Source organism: Bombina bombina, chromosome 7 (genome assembly GCF_027579735.1).
Source record: "Bombina bombina isolate aBomBom1 chromosome 7, aBomBom1.pri, whole genome shotgun sequence".
NCBI classification, from domain to species: domain Eukaryota; kingdom Metazoa; phylum Chordata; class Amphibia; order Anura; family Bombinatoridae; genus Bombina; species Bombina bombina.
Window position 1 is genome coordinate 559,968,119 of NC_069505.1, and position 18,200 is coordinate 559,986,318.

At 36.3% G+C, this 18,200-nt stretch overlaps 1 protein-coding gene across 1 annotated transcript; it reads left to right on the forward strand.

Moving 5' to 3' along the window:
- The first annotated feature begins 2,717 nt into the window (after positions 1-2,717).
- On the forward strand, positions 2,718-15,454 carry LOC128636074 (class II histocompatibility antigen, M alpha chain). The gene is made up of 5 exons (XM_053689141.1): positions 2,718-2,828; positions 3,390-3,650; positions 5,417-5,695; positions 6,724-6,852; positions 15,341-15,454. Exons 1-5 carry the CDS (start codon positions 2,768-2,770, stop codon positions 15,343-15,345), a joined length of 735 nt encoding a protein of 244 aa, XP_053545116.1. The 5' UTR covers positions 2,718-2,767; the 3' UTR covers positions 15,346-15,454.
- The last annotated feature ends 2,746 nt before the right edge of the window (positions 15,455-18,200 follow it).

The window sequence follows — 18,200 nt, forward strand, 5'->3', positions numbered from 1 at the left end:
CACTATTTTACAGGTACAGTATTTATTAAATACTTTGCTGTGCTAGTTTAAACTAAATGCAGCACTATTGCACTCCTAATATTTCTTAGTTCAAACATGTTTTCAAGTTTTTAAACACACTGGCAAGTGAAAAGAAAGCTAAAACTGCCTTGTTTCACTTTAAGGCGGTTTTCACTTTACAGCGGGGCTCCGGTCCCTAACCCGCTGTATGAGCGGGGTATACCTGTATGTATAATTTTTAAAGCAATTTTATCTATGCCGCTGGTTTTCTGACAATCAATTTTAACTCTATAATCTCCATTGGCACTCCTTTAAGTCCTCTCTCAGGCAGTCCAAACATAACAAATAATCACATGTTGTTCATTCTCCAATCACGCTCCTTCTACCACTCCTCAAATCATATTTGCTTGAAATTATGATGTCAATACAGTTCCCTTTCAAGCTCTGTCATAATTATCAGTTCTCTCTCAGGTCCTCAGTAGGACAGGTTACTTCCTCAGTAGTATTTGCCTGAAATTGTGATGTCATTGTCTTGTTATTAGATCACCAGATTTGTCCAGCTAGCTCCTAGTATAGCATTGCTGCTCTGGAGCTAAATTGAATTATGTGTTGAACCACTTTGCAGGGGTTAAACTCATACATATATGCAGGCATTGGTGAAGTAATAGAATACTCTAACCACACAGTCTAAATTGGCTAACAAAGACCTGTGTTGAAAAGCAGATATCCACAAGGATCATATCTTTTTAACTTACGGACAATATTGTGAACTAGATGGTGCAGATCGTTCTTATTGTTATCACTGGTTTAAATTACGATCTAGAGTTACTCTCATCCTCACTCAATGCAGTAGAATTGCAAAATTAACAAGTACATAAAAAAGATAAGGCAATAACACTTACTCTCAATTTCAAATAAGCAGTAGATTTTTTTCTGACAAATGTATTTCTAACATTTTCCGGCCCCCTGTATCATGTGACAGACATCAGCCAATCACACACTAGTATACGTATAACCTGTGAGCTTGTGCACATGCTCAGTAGGATCTTGTTCCCCAGAAAGTGTGAATATAAAAAGACTGTGCAAAGATTGATAATGGAAGTAAATTAGAAAGTGTCTTAAAACTGCATGTTCTATCTGAACCATACAAATTTATTTTGACTTGAGTGTCCCTTTAGCTAAATCTAGAACTAAAAAAGTGATCTCACAGCTATATCCATACTTTACTTGCATACCCCAAATAAAGCTTAATTTATGGTGAAATGGGAAGAGGATACAGAAATTAATTTAAGTGGATAAATACAATTAAAAAAGATACTTCTATTTCAATATGTGAAAACCTTCAGGAAAACTATCTGAAACTAGCATTTAGATGGTACCCTAATCCTACTAGGTTACATCTAGCATACTCCCCTTCTCATAGTTTATGCTTTAGGGGACGTACAGAACATGTGTGGTGGACATGCATTATGTTCAACAATTGTGGGGTGAGACTCTAATCTCCTAAATGCTGTTCGAGATCATCAAATTATTCTTACCTCTGCCCAAGCATTTTTACACTGCCCATCAAAACATTTCTCTAAACCCACAAACAAGTAAATGACCACAATCTGTACAGCTATTAGGGTCTGCATCACAAAATATTGCAGAACAATAGTCCAGAGTTTTTTAATCATTATATCTAAAATAAAATATTTTCATGAAATGTCTAGCTTGTCATCCAGTTTTTTAAATAGTCGCGAGGAATACTTGGAGATATAGGAACTTTGGATTGCTTATATAGATACACAATCTGGTGGAATTGGCATCACACTCTATTACCCTCTGATAGTCATAATACCATCACCCCCCACCCTCCCACAGACCGAACCTTATATTTCCATCCCCTTTAGATAACCTATAATATCTATAAGATGAGACTTGCTTGGTCACTAAGTGCCATTTTTTATATTGCGTATCTTTGGGTCACATTTGAGTATATATCTCTTGTCACATTTTCACTGTCCTTTTACTTGCTATTAAAATAATACAACTGTTATATTTATCTGTCGGCACCTCCATGTCGAATTGTATTTAAGTTTTTTTTTCAGGACAGAGACTGCTATGACTTAAAGGGACACTGTACCCAAAAATTTAATTTCGTGATTCAGATTGAGCATGATATTTAAAGCAAATTTCTAATTTAATCCTATTATCAAATTATCTTCATTCTCTTGGTATCTTTATTTGAAATGCAAGAATGTAAGTTTAGATGCCGGCCCATTTTTGGTGAACAACCTGGGTTGTCCTTGCTGATTGGTGGATAAATTCATCCACCAATAAAAAAGTGCTGTCCAGAGTACTGAAACCAAAAAAAATCTTAGATGCCTTATTTTTAAAAAAATGATAGCAAGAGAACGAGGAAAAATTGATAATAGGAGTAAATTAGAAAGTTGCTTAAAATTGCATGCTCTTTCTGAATTACAAATGAACAAATTTGGGTTCAGTGTCCCTTTAATGAATTATAATATATTGAAACACTGATAAGAACCTCAACATCAACATGTTTTTTTTTCTCTTTCTAAAACTTTAAAATGTCAATAAAGTTTGTTTCAGAAATAAAGTACTCTAATAAATTAGAGAATTTTCTTTTTCAATTTCATGCCACTTTAAGAATACAATGTATATAAAAGTAAATATGCACATACATATAATCGTGTATTCTCTTATCTTCACTAGAAATAAAACTACAAAGATATAGACTGTCCTGCACCACTAAGTGAACACAATGGGATGCCTCGTTGCCTTGGCGATTTTACTACACTTTGCAGCTGTGCAGGCCCAAGAAGGTAAAAAAAATATGAATATTTGTATTTTCTTTAATTCAAAGTATTTATCTGTATAGTAATATGATTTGCCTTTTAAACTGTGTACCATAACGTAAACTCCCTTTTTTGTTTTATTGTCTCTTCTTTTCATTGCTTGTCTCCTTTTAAATGGGCATGCTCCAAATCCAGTTTACTTCTTTTATAAAATGTAATTTGTTCTCGTGGAATTCTTTGTTGAAGAGAATACCTAAGTAGGTTTCATGCACGTGTCTGGGGAACTTTATGGCAGCAGTATTGCAGGACTATTCTGAGCACTAGATGGCATTGTGTATAATGTTAAAAATATTGTAAAAAAAACTGCTGCTATATAGTACTCCTAAGCTTACCTACCTGCTAATTCAGCAAAGGTTACCAAGAGCAATTTGATAATAGAAGAAAAATGTAAAGTTCTTTAAATTTGCATGTTCCTTCTGAATCATGAATGAAAAAAAATTGTTTTCTTGTCCCTTAAACCTTTCATTTTATTTCATTTTATTGTATTCTTTCTTCATACACAAGTATCTTTCTCCCTGTTATTTCCAGATGATCACATGTTACTTCAGGTCCTGTTTTACCAACCCAACATTCCAGTCACCGGAATGCTGATGATGTTTGACAATGAGCAGATGTTCCGTTATAATTTCTCTGACAACTCCACTATCCCCAGGATTGGAGAGTTCAAGAAATGGGCAGATCAAAGCGTTTTTCCCAGTCCCAAAAACATCACGAAACGCCTGCAGCGATGTCACAATATATGGGAGAACCTGACCAAAAGTTTTGTAAATGTTACACCAGAGGCCAAAGGTCAGCAACACTTATTTAAAAGGATATGAAACCCAAATTTTCTCTTTCATGATTCAGATAGAACAGAAATTTTAAGCAAATTTTAATTTACTTTTATTATCATTTTATCTTTGTTCTCTTGGTATCTTTATTTGAAAAAGCAGGAATGTATAAGCTTAGGAGTCAGCCTATTTTTGGTTCAGCACCTTGGGTAGAGCTTGCTGATTGGTGGCTAAATTTGGTCACCAATCAGCAAGCATTACCGAGGTGCTGAATAAAAAAAATGAGCTGGCTCCTAAGCTTACATTCCTGCTTTTCAAATAAAGATGCCAAGAAAACAAAGAATAATAGGAGTAAATTAAAAAGTTGCTTAAAATTGCTGCTCTATCTGAATTCATATCCCTTTCAAGCAAAATTAGGGTTGTTACTATATCATCTTTTATTATGTTACATTTGTGCGTATTTTACCGAATATTTTCGTAGTATGATAGGCCGTTGTTTTTTCTAGGATGCATGCATCCATGACATCAGGCATTCAGGGCACAAGTAGTAAATTATAACCGCACATCCATGTTTAGAGGCAAGCTAAAATAAATTCTGAAACAAAATGATTCATTACACCATTGTATGACATTAGAAGTGAAATGTTTAAGTAGATTCTGAAATTAGCATGGTATGTATGTATGTTTGTGCACAACTCATTTCTATGGTCAAATTAATTATTGGCTGATAAGGACAACTCTCATTATTATTATTTTAATTATTATTATCATTTATTAGAATAATGCCACAAATTTCTATAGTGCTCTATTGGTTTATACTGACACACCCCATACGCATAAAAAAGTGTTTTTTCCCACCATGAGATTATTTGGTAAAAACAACATGCAGTATATCTTAAAACCCCTTTTTAGATGCAATGAAGGGGAAAAAACTTTAACCCCTTAATAACTCAGTCTGGGTTTTGCCAAAATAAGCTATTACAACATGCTTCACCCCTGAAGGCTATAGTGCGGTCTTAACATTACACTATTTAATTTAACCCCCTCAATGGAAAATGACTGCCAACAAAAAAGGTATGTTGGCTGTGGTTAAAGGGTTAATGTCCCTTTAAATTATTTGTCCACTGTAGCAAAATGTGACAATCTTTCAGACACTTTAGTAAATAGATTCCTACCAAAAAGTTCAAACAACTTGCACCTGCCCCAAATTATAGGCATTGTTAGAGCTTTAAGAGCAAAACACATCACTTTTACAGAAAAGCAGTTGACGTATACATTGTATGGAAATGCTTAATTCCTCTATTGATATCAAGAGAAATCCTGATTAGTGAGACTTGTCATTCACACCCTACAAGTATTTATCAAATATCAATCCTCTTTTTCTAAGGTTTTAACATTCAGAGATAATTGATAAAATAAAATAAATCAGCTATAAAGTTGTACCATCTGTATTTATAATTCAGTTTTGCCTTTATCGCAAGTTTCATGTACAGCAAATTATGTTTTATGCTTTTTGGCGCATAAACACACTCCACTGATACATTTACCTTTCCATAGCATATTATGCCAACTGGAAATGTTTTGGCAATTTAATGCATCCTCTGTTCATTTCTGGAGTGGGAAGAAACCATTTTTATGTAATGCTACAATCTTTTTGCTGTACCATTAAGTAATAGCATATCTGTAGTCTTCCATTGTTGTATTCTAGAATTAAATTTTTTATCAACTGATATAATATGTATCTAATATATGAATAATGACCTTTTCCTTTCCTTCCTTCTCTAGGATTACCAGATCTGAAGGTGTTTCTGGAAGTCCCACTACACATAGGTGTACCCAATAAGCTGATCTGCTCCATCGCTAATGTGTTTCCACCATCCATCAGCGTCCCCTGGAGAAAGAACGGCTGGCCAGTGAATGAAGGGATAAGTTCCTCTGGTTACTTCTCTATTGATTCTGCATTTCAGACCTTCTTCTACCTCAATATGACACCCACATACCATGACAGCTACTCCTGCAATGTGAAGGTCGTTGGAGAGAATTATACAACTGTCAAATACTGGGGTGAGGGTACTGCTTTGATCATATATAGAAGACCATGAAAAGAAAAGAAAACATAATTATTTTTCATATTCCTAAGGAGGTAGGGTAGGGGACTATCTAAAGTCTCTATTCTTCTGATGTGCCTCTAGAGAGAACAAGATAGGCTCTTGATGCGTATTGTGTCACACAGGAGTGAGGGATAGATTCATAGCTCCCTTCTAAGTCACTGTGTCACCATACTAGGGTAGGGGCAGACTCAGTGCTTTTCTGTGTCACTGTGTCACCTTGCTGGAAGAGTGCAGACTTATAGTGCCCTTTTGTGCCACTATGTCACCCTGCTGGGAGACTGCAGACTCATAGTACCCTTCTGTGTCATTATGTCCCTATTGCTGGAGGAGTGTAGACTCATAGTGCGCTTTTGTGTCACTGTGTCACCCAGCTGGGGGGAGGGACAGACTCAATACTCCTTTCTGTCTGTTTCATTGAGGTACCCTGTAGGAAAAGATACATGCTCATTACTCCAATCTGTGTCTTCCTGCAAGGTGTGCAAACCTGTATCTTATTCTGCCTGCACCACCATGTCACCTTGCACCTTGTTACCTGCAGTAGGAGGGACAGACTCATATCTCCCTTCTGCCTGTGTCACCCTGCTGGGGATGGGATTGGCTCACTATTTCATTCTCTCTATGTCATTCTGTCACCCTGTAAGAAGAGAGGTAGGCTCAATACTACAATCTGTGTCACTGTGTCAACCTTTAAGGGCAGGGTACAGATTCAAAGTGTTTGTGCCCCTTTGTCACCTTGCAGGGAACAATACAGAATGGCTCCCTTTTGTCCCTGTAGAGTGGGAAATAATTTATACTCATAAGTTAATTTTGTTTGTGTCACTTTGTCCCCTGCAAGGGGAGGTGCAGAATCACAGATTCCTTCTATCTATGAAATTGTGTCCTCCTGTAGGGTAAGGGACAACCTCATAACTTCTTTCATTCATTGTCATGGTGGATGGAGTTAGCGTCTTTTTTAATTTTTGTCTCATCTTTTCCTTTCAGTTCCTGAATATCCTGTGCCCTCAGATTTACTGGAAAATGTACTCTGTGGTTTTGCTTTCGCTCTTGGTATTGTCTTCTTGTTCTTGGGTGCTATATTCCTCTACTTGACAAAGAAGCTACACAATACTGGTAAGTGATGGTTTTCCCAAGCTGATTGCATAGGCATGCACTGTAATACAGCTCTCTATAATAATGACGTACTGTGCACCTTGATTTGGTTCTTCAGTAAAACATCTGAACACCCCCTTTCTCTGACACTGGTAAATCAAGACGCTGCCTCTGGGGTACAATCCTCAGTAATACATTGTATTTATACAGTCACCTCTAGGGTAAGGCCTTCAGAAATAAATCCAATGTATACAGCTTCTTTATATGACACCTATACAGTGTGTGGCCTCCTCTGGGGTGGGACCCTAATTTACACATTTTTTTAAAACTCATCTCTATTACACTGATATGGTATGTGGCTTTGTCTGGGGTGGGGCCATCAGCAACACATATTTAAACAGCTCCTCTGTATTACACGATAACGTGTGTGGCCTCCTGTGGGTTGGGGCCCTAATTTACACATATTTATACAGCTCCTCTGTAATACACTGATTTGGTATGTTGCCTCCTCTGGGGTGGGGCCATCAGTAACACATATTCATACAGCTCCTCTGTATTAAACTGATATAGTATGTTGCCTCCTCTGGGGTGGGGCCATTAGTAACACATATTTATACAGCTCCTCTGTATTGCACTGATTTGGTATGTTGCCTCCTCTGGCGTGGGGCCATCAGTAACACATATTCATACAGCTCCTCTGTATTAAACTGATATAGTATGTTGCCTCCTCTGGGGTGGGGCCATTAGTAACACATATTTATACAGCTCCTCTGTATTGCACTGATTTGGTATGTTGCCTCCTCTGGCGTGGGGCCATCAGTAACACATATTTATATAGCTCCTCTGTATTACACTGATTTGGTATGTTGCCTCCTCTGGGGTGGGGCCATTAGTAACACATATTTATACAGCTCCTCTGTGTTACACTGTTACAGTGTGTGGCCACCTCTGCATTTAATTTATACATCTCCTTTCCATTAAATCAACGTTTCAATTTACTTCTATTATCTAATTTATTTTTTTATCTTTGTTAAAGGGTATAACTTGGTAGGTTCAGGAGCATTCACAATGCACTATATAATAGTTTTGTTTGTAAAAAATGTTTTTAACATTGTTATACATTGTTGTGTACTAAAGGGTAGCAAGTTTACAACAATGTATTACATTATAACAAATATTGTTGATTAGTGAACTAAAGCATTCTATTTTCTTTTACATCAGAACATCACTTTATATATATATATATATATATATATATATATATATATATATATATATATATATATATATATATATATATATTAGAAATAATTAGAAGACTTCTAATAATCCAAGCCTTCTCAGATAGGGAGGAGTCACGGGTATTTGGTGGAAGGGGTTGGGTGGGACTGTAATCCTCCCTTCTTTTCCCACCACCAGTCTTCCCAGGCTCCCCCAACCTTCACAACACTCCCCTACCACACCTATGGTATGTCCGATCCCTCTCATCATGGTACTGTACACAAAACACTGAGATATCATTAATGGTGCATATGCATAGTGGTTAGGAGCTCTGTTTACCAAGTATTAACTATGATGTTGCACAAACACAACTAGTTAGCTTTACATCTTTCTCTTTCTTCCAGCAGAATTTAAAATGCATTTGTCACAATATATTTCAAACATCTCAAGCTTTATTGACAGCAGGAGTGTAGACAAGCAATTTACTGACTTATGATAACCATGATAACTGCCAATTGTGCTCTTAGTGAAGCCTGAGATGTGGGCAACAATCTATTCCCAGTAAGACCTTTGCTGTAAGGGAAAGTATGCACATTTCACAAAGGTTTTCAAGCTTTACAAGTCACCCAACCACCGCAGCTATTTTTTTTTTTTAGTAGACTGAAGTGCGTCATCTCTACTTAGTATGTGAGTTCCCCCGCAGAGCCGGTCAATAGCAAGATCGTGAGTCTCTGTTTGGATCGTGAGTCTCTGTTTGGCCATCATACCCTAACAGTCTCTGTATTTAACCCTTTGAGTGCTAATGACGGCTCTGAGCCGTCACAGAGTTTCCCACTCTGGTGCTAATGACAGCTCAGAGCCGTCACTAGCATTCTCCCAACTTGAGGGAGATCTGGGGGCTCCCACCCTCTCCTACCCCGGCGATCGTGCCTGTAGAGTGACAGGCATCGCCGGGGTTTCCCGTTTTGCATGGTAACATCACGCGCAATAACGTGATGACGGTCACCGCGCAACTTTATTTATACTTAACAATCTTAAGTATAGGAGCAGGAGGCATGCTGCGTAGAAGCCTGTATATCAGGCATCTAAGCAGCTACAGACCCCCAAGACCCACCATTGGAAAAAAAAAAAAAAAAAAAGTAAAAAAAAATTGTTAAAAAAATAACAAAATTAAAAAAACATCAAAAAATATTAGCATCCAGGTGGGAAAGTGCTTAGCACTCAAGGGACACTCAAGTACAATTTTAAACAGCTTTTCAATTTACTTTCATTAACAAAATCTGCACAATCTCTTTATATTTACACTTTTTGAGTCACCAGCTCCTACTGAGCATGTGCAAGAATTCACAGTATATACGTATATGCATTTGTTATTGGCTAATGGCTGTCACATGATGCAGTGGGAGAGGAAATAGAAATAACTTTGATTTGTCAGAAAAAAAAAATCTACTACTCATTTGAAGTTCAGATTTAGGGGTATATTTATTAATGTGCGAGCGGACATGATACAAAGTAGCGTATCATGTCCGCTGCACATCGATAAATGCGGACAGCATACGCTGTCGGCATTTATCATTGCACAAGCAGTTCTTGTGAACTGCTGGTGCAATACCGCGCCCTGCAGATTTGCGGCCAATCTAGCAGGGAGTGTCAGTCAACCCGATCATATAGGATCAGGTTGATTTCTGTCCACGGCCTCAGTGCAGGCGGACAAGTTATGGAGCAGCGGTCTTTAGACTGCTGCTTCATAACATCTGTTTCTGGCAAGCCTAAAAGCTCGCCGGAAACAAGGGGCATCAAGCTCCATACAAAGCTTGATAAATTGGCCCCTAAGTGCTATTGAATTGTCTTTTTGTCGTATATTTGTTCATTATGCAAATCTACTGTATTTACTGGTCCTTTAAAACACCAGTAGCAGTACTTTTAATGAGAAAAGGAAGCGCTTGCTTGCACATAACTCAAGTATCATTTGTTCACTGGATGATATCTTTACTGAATGCTCACTGGATGATATTTTTACTGATTGCTTACTGGATGATATCTTTACTGATTACTCACTGGATGATATCTTTACTGAATGCTCACTGGATGATATCTTTACTGAATGCTCACTGGATGATATCTTTACTGATTGCTCACTGAATGATATCTTTACTGATTACTCACTGGATGATATCTTTACTGATTGCTCACTGGATGATATCTTTACTGATTGCTCACTGGCTGATATCTTTACTGATTGCTCACTGGACGATATCTTTACTGATTGCTCACTGGATGATATCTTTACTGATTGCTCACTGGCTGATATCTTTACTGATTACTCACTGGACGATATCTTTACTGATTGCTCACTGGATGATATCTTTACTGATTGCTCAATGGCTGATATCTTTACTGATTACTCACTAGACGATATCTTTACTGATTGCTCACTGGATGATATCTTTACTGATTACTCACTGGCTGATATCTTTACTGAATGCTCACTGGCTGATATCTTTACTGATTGCTCACTAGATGACGTTGGATGCCAATAGGGTACCAGCGTCGTTGGTACCCTATTGGCATTTGTTGAGCAATTAAACCAAGTGGTCAATAATTTGAAATTCACATTAACCTTTAGTGAGGAAAAAGTGGTATTCCTGGACACAATACATTTAAATAAGGAAACTTGTAGTTTTAAAATTGACCTTCATAGAAAGGAAACTGATAGGAATACTTTGTTAAGGTATGAAAATTTTCATAACGAGCCCTTAAAAAATTCTTTACCACGCAGTCAGTTCAAAAGAGTAAAGAGGATTGTAAATGAGAAATCTTTGATCAATTGTAGGTTACAAGAAATGGGGGATAAGTTTATACAAAGGGGATACCCATTAAAATTAATTGAGAGTAAAATTACAAGGGCATATGCTCCAGAAGTAAAAGGTAGTAATATTGCTAGAATTAAGAAAGATAATGAAGAAAGGGTAGTATGTGTTACACAATTTAACCCTATAAGTAAAGAAATTAGTAATATTATATCTAAACACTGGCACATTATAAAAAATTGTAATTCAGACATTGAATCCTTTAAAAAGCCACCTATTATGGCATATCGAAGAGCACAAAACTTAGGAGATATGTTAGTCAGAAATGATTTGGGCTCCAAAAAGAAACAAAAATATATAACTAAAAAAAGCTATGGAACCTTTCCATGTTTAGGTTGTGCGAGCTGCAGTGCAGTTATTAAAGGGACAGAATTTCAACATCCCCAAACAGGGAAAAAATTTAGCATCAACAATTATTATACGTGTGACTCATCCTATGTCATAAACCTAATTAAATGCCCATGTTCCAAAATCTATGTTGGAGAGACTACCAGAAAGGTACGGGATAGGATGAGTCAACACAGATCCAATATTAGATGTGGGGACCAGGAAGCCCCTGTATCTTGCCACTTTCTTAGTGCAGGTCATAACATAAGCCAATTACGCTGGCAAATAATTGATGGAGTGGATAAATTAAGAAGAGGTGGCAATAGGGAAACCATATTGAAACAAAAAGAATCTTATTGGATTTATAAATTGGATGCTTTAATCCCTAAAGGTATTAATAGAGAACTGGACCTTAAAGTATTTCTATAATTTCTATAATGTATATTAGATTAACAAAAATACAAAAAGGTAGTATTTCTATGCTATGTAAATTATTTGAGAAATAATAATGAGTATCAACATTGGTCTTTGAATATTTTATTATCAAAAGGTGTATAGGTAAATGGTATATTGTTTTTAACTTTATATATGTGTTTAAGTGCAATAATATGTGTAACCACTAGGTGGTAGTATTGAGTGATATAGTTCACTTTGTGACAATACAAAGGGTTAATAGGTAGGCCTATAAATGTAGTTAATCAGATGAGGCCCATTAGCATGATTAAGGTATAACTTCCCGAAACGTTGCTGCAAACCTGCTTGTACCTGCAAGGGAGAAAGATGTCTTAATAAAATTATTGAAAATTCGTTGAAGGTGCTGTGGATTTTTCTATTTTCTTATTAGTTAAGAGGTTGGACAGTCCCTCTAGTCACTTGCATCTTCATTTACTCTGGAGCTGTACACTGCTTGTTTGTGTTCGATGATATAGTTACTGATTGCTCACTGGATGATATCTTTACTGATTACTCACTGGCTGATATCTTTACTGATTGCTCACTGGATGATATCTTTACTGATTGCTCACTGGCTGATATCTTTACTGATTGTTCACTGGATGATATCTTTACTGATTGCTCACTGGATGATATATTTACTGATTGCTCACTGGATGATATCTTTACTGATTACTCACTGGATGATATCTTTACTGATTACTCACTGGCTGATATCTTTACTGATTGTTCACTGGATGATATATTTACTGATTGCTCACTGGATGATATATTTACTGATTGTTCACTGGATGATATCTTTACTGATTGTTCACTGGATGATATCTTTACTGATTGCTCACTGGATGATATATTTACTGATTGCTCACTGGATGATATCTTTACTGATTACTCACTGGCTGATATCTTTACTGATTGTTCACTGGATGTTATATTTACTGATTGCTCACTGGCTGATATCTTTACTGATTGCTCACTGGATGATAACTTTACTGATTGCTCACTGGCTGATATCTTTACTGATTGCTCACTGGATGATATATTTACTGATTACTCACTGGCTGATATCTTTACTGATTGCTCACTGGCTGATATCTTTACTGATTGCTCACTGGATGATATCTTTACTGATTACTCACTGCCTGATATCTTTACTGATTGCTCACTGGATGCTATATTTACTGATTACTCACTGGATGATATATTTACTGATTGCTCACAGGCTGATATCTTTACTGATTAATCACTGGTTGATATCTTTACTGATTGCTCACTGGATGATATGTTTACTGATTGCTCACAGGCTGATATCTTTACTGAATACTCACTGGATGATATATTTACTGATTGCTCACTGGCTGATATCTTTACTTATTGCTCACAGGCTGATATATTTACTGATTACTCACTGGCTGATATCTTTACTTATTGCTCACTGGATGATATCTTTACTGATTGCTCACAGGCTGATATCTTTACTGAATGCTCACTGGATGATATATTTACTGATTGCTCACTGGCTGATATCTTTACTGATTGCTCACAGGCTGATATATTTACTGATTACTCACTGGCTGATATCTTTACTGATTGCTCACTGGATGATATCTTTACTGATTGCTCACTGGATGATATCTTTACTGATTGCTCACTGGATGATATATTTACTGAGGGGCATGGGCATGCCTCCATATGCATGAAAGAAATAATAAGTTTTGTTTCTAATATATTTGATAATTTTCTCGTTTTAAAGCAAATTAAAAAAAAGGCTTTAAAAGACCAGTAAATACAGTAGACTTTCAATAAATGCATGATAAAAAAACCAATGCAATAGCACTTAGGGGTCGATTTATCAAGCTGTGGCGGACAGGGGCGTGTATACGTGCCCCTGTCCACTGCAGCTCACCTCTAGCGGGCTGAATTCCACTGCCAAAATTGAGCATTGCACATGAGCACTATTTTGCGCTCGCGTGCAATCCCGCCCCTGCTCGCACACAGCCAATCACGCGCGGGCAGGAGCTGTCAATCTCCCCGGTCAGACGAGATTGGAGAGATTGAAAAGAGGTGACGAAAGGTTAAAGAAGCAGCGGCTCCTCCTGTATCATGTGACAGCCATCACCCAATCACAAATGCATGTACGTATATTCTATTAATTCTTGCACATGCTCAGTAGGAGCTGGTGACTCAAAAAGTGTAAATATAAAAAGAATGTGCACTTTTTGTTTATTGAAGTAAATTGGAAAGTTGTTTAAAATCGCATGCTCTATCTGAATCACGAAAGTTTAATTTTGACTTGATTATCCCTTTAATGTCACGTAATGTTGTATCTTACCTTTTTCGTAGACATGAATGACTGGGATTATATTTACATTAGATGGATAATTTCCACACAAAGCCTGTTGGCTTCTGTACCACAATTCCCCATATATTATGCAATGCATTTAATGTTATATATTTTGTTTTTATATGTAAAATTCCAATACACCCACTTTAGTAACAAATAAAATGTAACCCGACACTCCTGTAGAATGTACATTATTTGAGATATTCACGTCCTGTATCAATATATACTGTCAGGTCCTTGTAAATATTTACTGTATCAGTATTGTATCATTAAATGTAAAAGTGATGTGTATCCATTTGCTCATGAAGACAGTTCTAAAGAATATGGTGGAACTTAAAGGGACACTGAACCCAATTTTTTTCGTTCATGATTCAGATAGAGCATGACATTTTTAACAACTTTCAAATTTACTCCATTATTATTTTTTCTTCATTCTCTTGCTATCTTTATTTTAAAAGCAGGAATGTAAATCTTAGCAGCCAGCCCATTTTAGGTTCAGCACCATGGATAGCGCTTGCTTATTGGAGGCTTACATTTACCCACCAATAAGCAACCATAACCCAGGTTCTCAACCAAAAATAGGCCGGCTTCTGTGCATCATATTCCTGTTTTTTAAATAAAGATAGCAAGAGAATGAAGAAAAATTGATAATAGGAGTAAATTAGAAAGCTGCTTAAAATTGCATACTCTATCTGAATCATGAAAGAAAAAAGTGATTGTAAACTTTAACAAATTAAAGTCCAGTATTAAATAAGACTCTTAAAAACAGGGGCACTTTAATTAATTTTACAAGTTTACAAAGGGGCATGAAACCCAAATGTTTCCTTTCATGATTTAGAAAGATCATGCAATTTTAAACAACTTTCCAATTTACTTCTATGATCTAATTTGCTTCATTCTCTTCATACCCATTGTTTAAAAGCATATCTTAATAAGCTCAGTAGCTGCTGATTGGTGGCGGCACATAGATGCCTCGTGTGATTGGCTCATCCATGTGCATTGCTATTTATTTAACAAAGGATATCTAAAGAATGAAGCAAACAGAATTAAATTGTTATGTTGTTTAAAATAATATTCTCTATCTGACTCACAAAAGAAACCTTTTGGGTTTAATTTCCCTTTAATGTAATATAGAGATAGCTAATATACAGTCACTGAAACATTTAATTGGCATTGGGACAAAGCTTTTAATAGTATTTTAACTGTTTGATGTCTTGCATCTTGTGCCTGTCAATATTTTGTGATATTTTAAATGTTTACTATTATTTTAATATTCTTAATTTTTTCCATATAGATTGACACTCCAGAACTCTGCAGCAGCTGCTAATGTCACCAGGGGGTTAATAAAAGTGCTAAATGCCACATTAACCCTTTTTCAGGCGTTTGATGGCGTACCTTCTACAGTGCCATACACAATCACTGAAGTCTACCTCGTAGGATGTGAATATCAAATATCCGTCGTATTACAGAAGTGCCTTATTGCCTTGTAGTCTCAAAGGCATATTTTATGAAATGAAGTTGGAGAGGACACATTTAGAGGTGTTATAGATTATGAAGCATGATAAAGAAATTTAACTAGACTCAGAAAGTGTTATAAAAGACTTGTAACATGGTGTTAAAGGGATACTAAACACATTTTTTTTTTCATGATTCAGATAGACGAAGCGATTTTAAGCAACTTTCTAATTTACTCCTATTATCAATTTTTCTTCATTCTCTTGGTATCTTTATTTGAAAAAGCTTAGAAGACGGACCATTTTTGGTTAAGCACTCTGTATAACGTTTGCTGATTGTTGGCTACATTTAACTACCAATCAGCAAGCACTAATCAGGTGCTGAACCAAAAATTGGCCGGCTCCTAAATTTGCATTTCTGCTTTTCAAATAAAGATGTCAAGAGAACAAAGAAAAATTGATCATAGGAGTAAATTAGAAAGTTGCTTAAAATTGCATGATCTATCTGAATCATGACAGATAAAAATTGTGTTTCATATCCCTTTAATAGTGTCTGTATATTAAGTCTCTATGTACAGTCATTCTGTAACATGGCACTGTGTGCTGCAAACTCAAAGTCTGGATGAACAAGAATTGATCAGTGTGTAAATATAAATGAATAAAATGTCATATTAGAAGGGTCACTTACCTGTGAAATTATTCAGACACATCAGCACCTTTCCTGTTATATTTAAAAACTTGAAATACAAATTGTATACTTAGGGGAGCCCCAAGAAATGTGTTATGTTTTTATGAATTGGACAGCTAGGGAGGCACCCCTAGGCAGCTGCATACAATTCCTAAGGAGAAATCCAAGTCTCACAAGCATTAGTAATAAAAGTGGCACTATAAAAACTTGTAATCCAATAATAAAATTCTGTGGTATGGGTATAATGTGGCCTATATATGATTATATGTATAAAAAATATGTACATTCATTTTCAGATAAGTGATTCAAATACTTTTTTTTTCCATTCACGACTAATACAAAATGGCACTTTTAACGACTTCACAAATTAAATAATCAATTAAAATTAGTTGATTAAAGGGACAGTCTACTCCAGCATTTTTATTGTTTAAAAAGGTAGATAATCCCTTTATTACCCATTCCCCAGTTTTGCATACCCAACACTGTTATATTAAGTGATTATTTTGTTTGATAGACTTGCATTTTAGCCAATCAGTGCTAACTCTTAAATAACTCCACGGGAGTGAGCACAATGTTATCTATATGACACATATGAACTAAAAGTGTCTAACTATCAAAAACTGTCAAAATATGCTGAGATAATATTGTATCATCGTTGTACTTTTATCTTTTGGAAAGAAAGAGCAACGAGTCTCTAATGAAGTGCGCAAATGATGTTAGAATCCAGGGGAAGTCGGGATCACAACGGATCAGGCAGCACTCTTGAAAGCGATGAATATGAGAAGGATAACCTGTAGAAACAGACGAAAGAGGCGCCTCATGGGACAAGTATCGTCTAAAACACCACAATAATGTACAACAGCAGAACGGCCCACAGCCGAGGGTACTCACGAAGGTAGCGGCACAGACGTGTACCAGATAGAGCGAGACGGAACCTAAAGTCGCCCGTCAGACAGTTAGACTGAGGTGGATGCGTGGGATCAGATGACCAATCAGCGGAGCTCCAGAGGCAGCGTCAGAGCAGGAACCAGCAAAGAAGGAGACCAATCAACAGAGCAGAATCTCGGCAGTCGGATCACCAAGGCAACCGCCCAGGCAGCAAGCCAAAAAGATTGTCGGCAGCAAACAAAAGATCAATCAAGCAGGTGTGGAATACTCAGTAGGTTTATTGAATATATGTACAGGTAAAAACAAGCGTACAGGAACGCGTTTCTCAACAACAAATTCGTTTCATCAGGCTGATACTAAACATGGCATACCTGCTCTATTTAAAACACACCTGAGCCAATCACAATGCTCCGGCCCTTCACACACCTCCACCAATGATAGACAGTGTAAAGAATGACGTGATACATAAAAATCCTTATTGGGGAGTGTATCAAAGGCTCGAGCAGTGGATGGACATTAAACAAATACATCAGATAAAAATTGCCATCAAGATATTTAATAAAAACACTAAAAACAATATAAAAACCATATAAAAACTTCTTAAAAATATTCTTACATTCATAACATTGATCACTAGTATAGTATAATAGATAAAAAAGGGGGAGGCAGTCCAAAATTAATATATCTGTGAAGAAAGATGTTTATGTATATATTGCAGGGGACCACAGCAACCATGTTAAATCATATTTGACATAATAATGTAACATCATATAATAAAATAATAGAATTCATTAACCTTCAACGTGTTTAAAATACCAATGGGGGTAGAAGGAAATATTTTATTAGCGCTGACAAAAATGAAAAAAATATATATAAGAAATCATATATTAAATATAACATAACATTGTCCCTAAAAGCCTGTAAAGGCTCGTTCGTAATAAGTCATATGATAAGGTTAGTTAATAATTGATAATACTGTACTACAACTCCCAATAAACACCTACTGGGTATAAAGTAGCGTATAAAAAGTGAACTTTGTCTGACAACAAAGCTCTGAGAACAAAGAAAGGGAGACACGGAGGATATAACTAGTGGAAAGCCGCTAGATCAACACATAAGTTGAG